Below are 5,735 nucleotides of genomic sequence, written 5' to 3'. Positions count from 1 at the left end.
TCGCCCCCTACTGGTCACTGCCTGCAACAACAGCCTCTGATTCATCTGACAGCGTTGTCACTGTATTTATTGTTTTTTTATGAAGACGTTAAAGCTCCGTAACCGGTCTGACCATTATGATGAACCGCTAGAACGGTTTTGACTCTAGAATCAGGTTCTGAGGCCCGGTTCTGGTGTTCATCTGCAGACTCTCCATCAAGAATGATCTCTGGTTTTCTTTTGTTTTAAATCCTGCTCTATTTTTATTATTTGCCTTACTGTTATGTGCTTGTCATTTTGTTCTTTTTTCATGCCTATACTGGAATGTTCTTTGTACCTCAACAAGTTATTGTATACCGTTTGTCAGAAATAAAGAAAAAGCTTTAATGTAATGTAATCAGCCGGCGCAGCAGGGGGCAGCAGTGAGCCGGAGCCATCAGCTCGCAGGTTCCTCACCAGGTCAGAGTTCATCACAAAAATAAACACAGAGCAGCAGAGGTTCGGGTTTATTAATGGGTTCAGTGATTGGGTTCAAACTGCTTATGCTACAGCTGCGCATGCGTGAACAACACAGTTTGTTCACCCCGGTGCATTATGGGTCGCAAGAGCTGCAGAAGATGTCTGGATGGAGATGATGATGATGATGATAATCATCATCATCACTCAGTGACCCGGTTAGGACTCTAAAGTTCCGGTTCTATTCCTGTTGTTCAGGAGCAGAAAGTGTTAGAACCACAGGTTCACCATGCGAATTCGTCATGGTACCAGAACCTGGTCCTGGTTCCTGGTGGACTTCCACCGTCTGGGTCCAGAACCACCAGGAGGTTCTGAGCAGTGTGGACCGGGCCTGGTGTCCTCTAGGCGGCCGGCTTCCGGCAGCGCGCGGGTCCTCTCTGCCTCTGGGCCGGGGATGCGCTCCGAGCCGAGCCGCAGAAAAGGCTCTGTTCACCGGATCCGTCGGCTTGTCCCCGTCCGGTCCGCGGGCCCCGTGGTCTGTGCGCTCCCTGGCATATAATCTGGACTGGGACCAGAACCGAACCAGAGAGTTTGAAGCTGTGTTATTCCAGCAGCGGGGCTGGCTGCAGCTCTGTCCGCGGCTCTGGTTTCATCCTCCGCCTTTGTCTCATGTTTTCCCCCGGAGGTCCTCCCCCTGCGGCGCGGGGCGGAGTTTCATACCGAGCTAGACGCTCCTTTTGTCGGATTCGTTTCGAACTGACTCCCCGGGGTTTACGAGCAAAAAACAGGCTCTAAGAAAGGCTCAGAATCAGCCGAACCGGCACGGTTCTGTTCGGGAACCATCCGGAAATCCAGCAGAACCATCAGGTAAGCGAAGGTTTCGTATTTTAAACGGATTTCTCGGTTTTTCTGCTCGGTTGTCCCCGAGTCCCCGGAACATTCATGGCGGCTTCGCAGTGAGGCTTTCTGGGGAACCGAGGTCGAGCCTTCCCGCTGCGACCCAAAAGGAGCTCCTGGTTCCGGTAATCGGGTCGGTTCGGCCGGGGGAACCGCAGATGGTGTGTTTCCAGAACCTTTCAACGGCATTCCAGGTCATTTCAGACCGTTTCTGCGGTTTTCTGCTGCAAGAGGATTATCGGCTCCACATGTCGGAACCAGCGGTTCTGCGGAGATTAAACCACAGAAACGGTTTAATCTCGCAGTTTGGCCGCTTTTACTCCTAATTTAGACAGACTCCCGTGCGCCTTCCAGCGAAAGCTACGTGCTGACTCCTGCCGGAGAAGGGACGCCATTACCGGGGCAGCTGCAGCCAGGCGGCCCGCTCAGTCCGCGGGGCCCCGGGCAGGCTCCTGAAGGGCGGCCCCTGATGGCCCCCAGAGCTCGGTGGAGACCCGGACCCGTCATCACAGCAGGTCCCAGTTCAACAGAAAACCCCACATGGTTTCTCCCAAACAGAACCAGAGCCGGTCCGGTTCAGAGCGACACGGAGCAGAGCGTCCAGCTGCTGCTGTAACAGCCAGACCGCTGCTGCTCGGTCCTGCCCCCTGCCGGCCAGCCGAGGAGGAGGCAGCACCACCTCCTCCAGGAGTCCTGACCCGACCCAAAGGGAGGTTCCGACAGGTTCCGACCTAAAGGGAGGTTCTGGAGGGTTCTTTGGTGAAACTCTACTTATCTAAAAGAGTCAGTTATTTTTTCTAAAAGATTTTGTTTGGTGAACTAAAACAAAATTTAAATCATGATTCTGGCAGAAAAACATGTCCAACCTGAAGGACAGGTGTGTGTGTGTGTGTGTGTGTCAGATGAAGGACAGGTGTGTGTGTGTGTGTGTGTGTGTCTCAGATGAAGGACAGGTGTGTGTGTGTTTTTGTGTGTGTCTCAGATGAAGGACAGGTGTGTGTGTGTGTGTGATTGCAGAGCGGCGAGGGGCGGAGCCTCCGTCAGGATGAACGGCAGCAGTAGCGTCTCTGCGGCTCAGAGGATCAAGGCTGAAGCAGGTAAGTGTGTGTCGGCCCCGGCCCAGTGGTGGCAGCATCATGGCGCTGACGGCTGTCCGTCCGCAGACGCGTGGAGCCAGGAGGACTGCCTGACGCTGCTGGAGCGGATCCGCGGTCTGCTGCCCGACGGAGACGCCATGAAGTACAAAACCACCGAGTCACACTTCGACTGGGACAAGGTCGGCTTCGGCCGCTTCACCGGGGACATGTGCCGCCAGAAGTGGCAGAAGGTCTCCTGCGAGGTACGGCCTGCCGCCAGTGGGCCCAGTGGGTAAGGGGGTTAGTGTTGGGTTCCGGACCTTCACCTTTCATTCTGGTTCTGTTTTCAGGTCCGGAAGTACCGGACCATGACGGAGCTCATTGTGGACGCTATTGAGTTTGTCAAGAACCCGTACAAAGGCAAGAAGCTGAAGGTGAGTGGTGCAGGTGCAGAACCGAGCTCAATGGCAGAATCGGACCAGTTCTGACCCTGTGTCTCTGTCCAGACCCACCCAGACTTCCCCAAGAAGCCGCTGACTCCCTACTTCCGCTTCTTCATGGAGAAACGAGCCAAATATGCCAAGATCCATCCGGAGATGAGCAACCTGGACCTCACCAAGATCCTGTCCAAGAAGTACAAGGAGCTGCCAGATAAAAAGAAGGTCAAGACTGGAACCAGGAACCAGGAAGCGAAACCAGAACCAGAACCAGCTCACATGGTCCCCATGTCTCTGCTTTGTTTCAGCAAAAGTACATCACAGAGTTCCAGCGGGAGAAAGAGGAGTTTGAGAAGAACATGGCCCGGTTCAGGTGAGTTCCATCCAGTGGTTCCAGTTCCGTGGTTCCGGTCCAGTGGTTCCAGTCCCGTCCTGATGCATGGTGTCCTGCAGGGAGGAGCATCCAGACCTGATGGAGGAGCGGAAGAAGTCGGACCTGCCGGAGAAACCCAAGACACCCCAGCAGCTGTGGTACAACCACGAGAAGAAGGCCTACATGAAGCTGCACCCAGAGGTACTGGCCCGGTTCTGCCATCGGCTCGCCCGGTTCTGCTGCCACCCCGGCACCATCCACTGACCGGAAGCGTGTGTCCTCAGGTGAGTCAGAAGGAGCTGAAGGAGGCGCTGAGGAGGCAGTGGTCACAACTGTCCGACAAGCGCAGGCTGAAGTGGATCAGCAAGGCGCTGGAGCTGCAGAAGGACTACGAGGTGAAGTTCTGGCTCTGGTTCTGGTTCTGGTTCTGGTTCTGGCCCGACCCACCTCCTTGGTCCTGACCTGCCAGACTCTGTGTTGCAGGACAGCATGAGGGCGTACCACGAGGCCCACCCAGACTCCAACTCAGAGGAACACGTCCGCTCTGTCCTCACCAAGGCCGAGAGACAGCTGAAGGACAAGTTTGATGGACGGCCCACCAAGCCGCCACCGTGAGTCCACCAGTACCACCAGTATAACCAGTAGGACCACTACGGTAACAATAGGGTTGTAAATTCTTCCACCGTCTGTAGCGCTGTGTCAACCCAGTGCACCCAGTCTGCAGCCTGAACGTTAAGGCCCAGATTGTAGTCTAAACCAATCAGAGACAGAGAAAGGCAGGAATCCTGCTCTGATTGGCTGATCATGGACATGTCCTGCAATCAGAGAGCTGGGTAGGGTAGTCTAGGCTACTCTATGCTATGCAAGGCTACATTAAGCTAATAGTCTGGCCTAGCTTAAAGTAGTTATGTTAGGCTACTTTAAGCTAGTCCAGACTACTCTCTCCTAGAGTAAGCTGAACAAAGTTAACCCAGGTTAGGCTGCTCTACACTAGGAGAGTCTAACTCTCCCTACTGCTGTAGGGAGAGTTAGACTCTGTTAGAACGATGTGTGTGACCAGGGGGTGTAGAGAGATCCTTAGAGACTCCCTATTATCCTCTTCCATCCACTCAACCCCCCCAGCACACACAGCATTCATCATTGTTGTGTTTCCTTTTTCTTTTTTTTTCATTCATCCATACCGCTTCCCGCGCCCCCCTGCAATGGTACGGTGAGCCCCCTAGGATGTGCGCCCCACAGTTTGGGAACCTCTGGGCTAGGCTATGCTACACTAGGCTACTCTGTTCTATGCAAGGCTAACTTAGGCTACATTTGTCAGAGAAACGGAGATGTAGCACTGATAAAGAGGAAATCTGGAAAAGTTGAGTGGTGAACCCTGAAACGCTGGAGGTTGTGGTGGTGTAACTGGTCCCAGTGATATTTCCCAGTTCAGCTCAATCGCTGCCGGTTCAGCCCGGCGGGTCCCAGTTCAAACAGTTCATGAACCAGCAGGGTGTCCAGTCGCTGGCCCACAGCATCCCTCGTAGTGAGCATGCTTGTAGCAACAGTGGCGAGAAAACAACAGAACCAGAACCTGACGGTTCTGGCGGTTCTTTACTGGAGCCAGAAAATAGGCCTTATTTGTGAAATACTTAGTTTAGATGTAAAAACAATACAGGACTGTAGGTTATTTAGTTTTTATAACTTTTAATGAAATATTTTCACAGGATTTGTTGCCATGTTCACGCTGCAATGCATTCTGGGTAAATGAGTGCAAAGGTCCAACTGTCTGGCTCCTCCAGCCAAACAGTGACGAATAACTTTATGAAGCCTTTTTGATTTGAACCGAAGCTCATTGAAACCGATCAGAACATAGAAACAACAAGAGGCGATGAAGAGGAGGAGCAAACAGAGGAAGAGCTGGCCGTAGGAGCTGCTGCCGCCTTCAGGTTCATAATGAAACAATGAATGAGACTCACCTCTGGTCCCTGTGTGATCCGGTTCGGTTCTGAAGCTCTGTCTCCGGTTCGGCAACAGCTGTTCCTGGTGGTGGTTTCACATTCAGTACCGGTGTTCTAGCTCCGTTAGCTCCCAGCTTCTGTAGCGGTTCGGCATCAGCTGTGCTGCTTAGAGTGCGGTCCAGTGCAAATAGCCACACCGGACTTAATTACCACCAACACCGGACCTCCATGGGTCCGGTCGGACCGGTGATGTCAGTACCGCAGGCCTTATAGCTCCTGTTAGCATCTCAAAGAGCGTCCAGCTCTCCCTGTCTCAGCACGGCATTTATTTTTAGCTTGTTAAGGTAAAGATCACCTGTTAGCTTCCTTGGTTCTGCTGGTATAAATGGCTCAAAGTGTGGTGGAGAAATGTCCAGGGTCCAGATTAGGTCCTTCATTGGGTTCCACTCCGGCTCTCGCACTGAGCTCTCCTTTCTTTCATGTAGGAAATTATCCAGATTCGCCTCAATTTTCAGTGTTGTAGTACTCGAGATCGGTCTTAGTCTCGGGCTCTGAGGACTCGGCATTTTATTTCAAG

General features: G+C 53.0%; 1 protein-coding gene across 2 annotated transcripts in view; it reads left to right on the top strand.

Annotated features, from left to right (window-relative positions):
• The first annotated feature begins 478 nt into the window (after positions 1 to 478).
• ubtfl (upstream binding transcription factor, like) overlaps positions 479 to 5,735 on the top strand; it is a 12,699-nt gene continuing 7,442 nt past the window's right edge. For both annotated transcript variants that reach the window (XM_015053342.1, XM_015053341.1), the window contains exons 1-9: positions 479 to 653; positions 2,350 to 2,429; positions 2,496 to 2,671; positions 2,759 to 2,842; positions 2,915 to 3,070; positions 3,154 to 3,218; positions 3,299 to 3,419; positions 3,503 to 3,613; positions 3,702 to 3,829. In XM_015053342.1, the coding sequence (XP_014908828.1) occupies positions 574 to 653; positions 2,350 to 2,429; positions 2,496 to 2,671; positions 2,759 to 2,842; positions 2,915 to 3,070; positions 3,154 to 3,218; positions 3,299 to 3,419; positions 3,503 to 3,613; positions 3,702 to 3,829 (1,001 nt within the window). In that variant the 5' untranslated portion in view covers positions 479 to 573. The remainder of the gene's footprint in view (positions 654 to 2,349; positions 2,430 to 2,495; positions 2,672 to 2,758; positions 2,843 to 2,914; positions 3,071 to 3,153; positions 3,219 to 3,298; positions 3,420 to 3,502; positions 3,614 to 3,701; positions 3,830 to 5,735) is intronic.

The sequence above is a fragment of the Poecilia latipinna genome, unplaced genomic scaffold, assembly GCF_001443285.1.
Source record: "Poecilia latipinna isolate Pla-1442-1.1 unplaced genomic scaffold, P_latipinna-1.0 Scaffold1176, whole genome shotgun sequence".
NCBI classification, from domain to species: Eukaryota; Metazoa; Chordata; class Actinopteri; order Cyprinodontiformes; family Poeciliidae; genus Poecilia; species Poecilia latipinna.
Note: the sequence above shows the minus strand (reverse complement) of the source record. Positions and strands in the feature narration are given on the sequence as shown.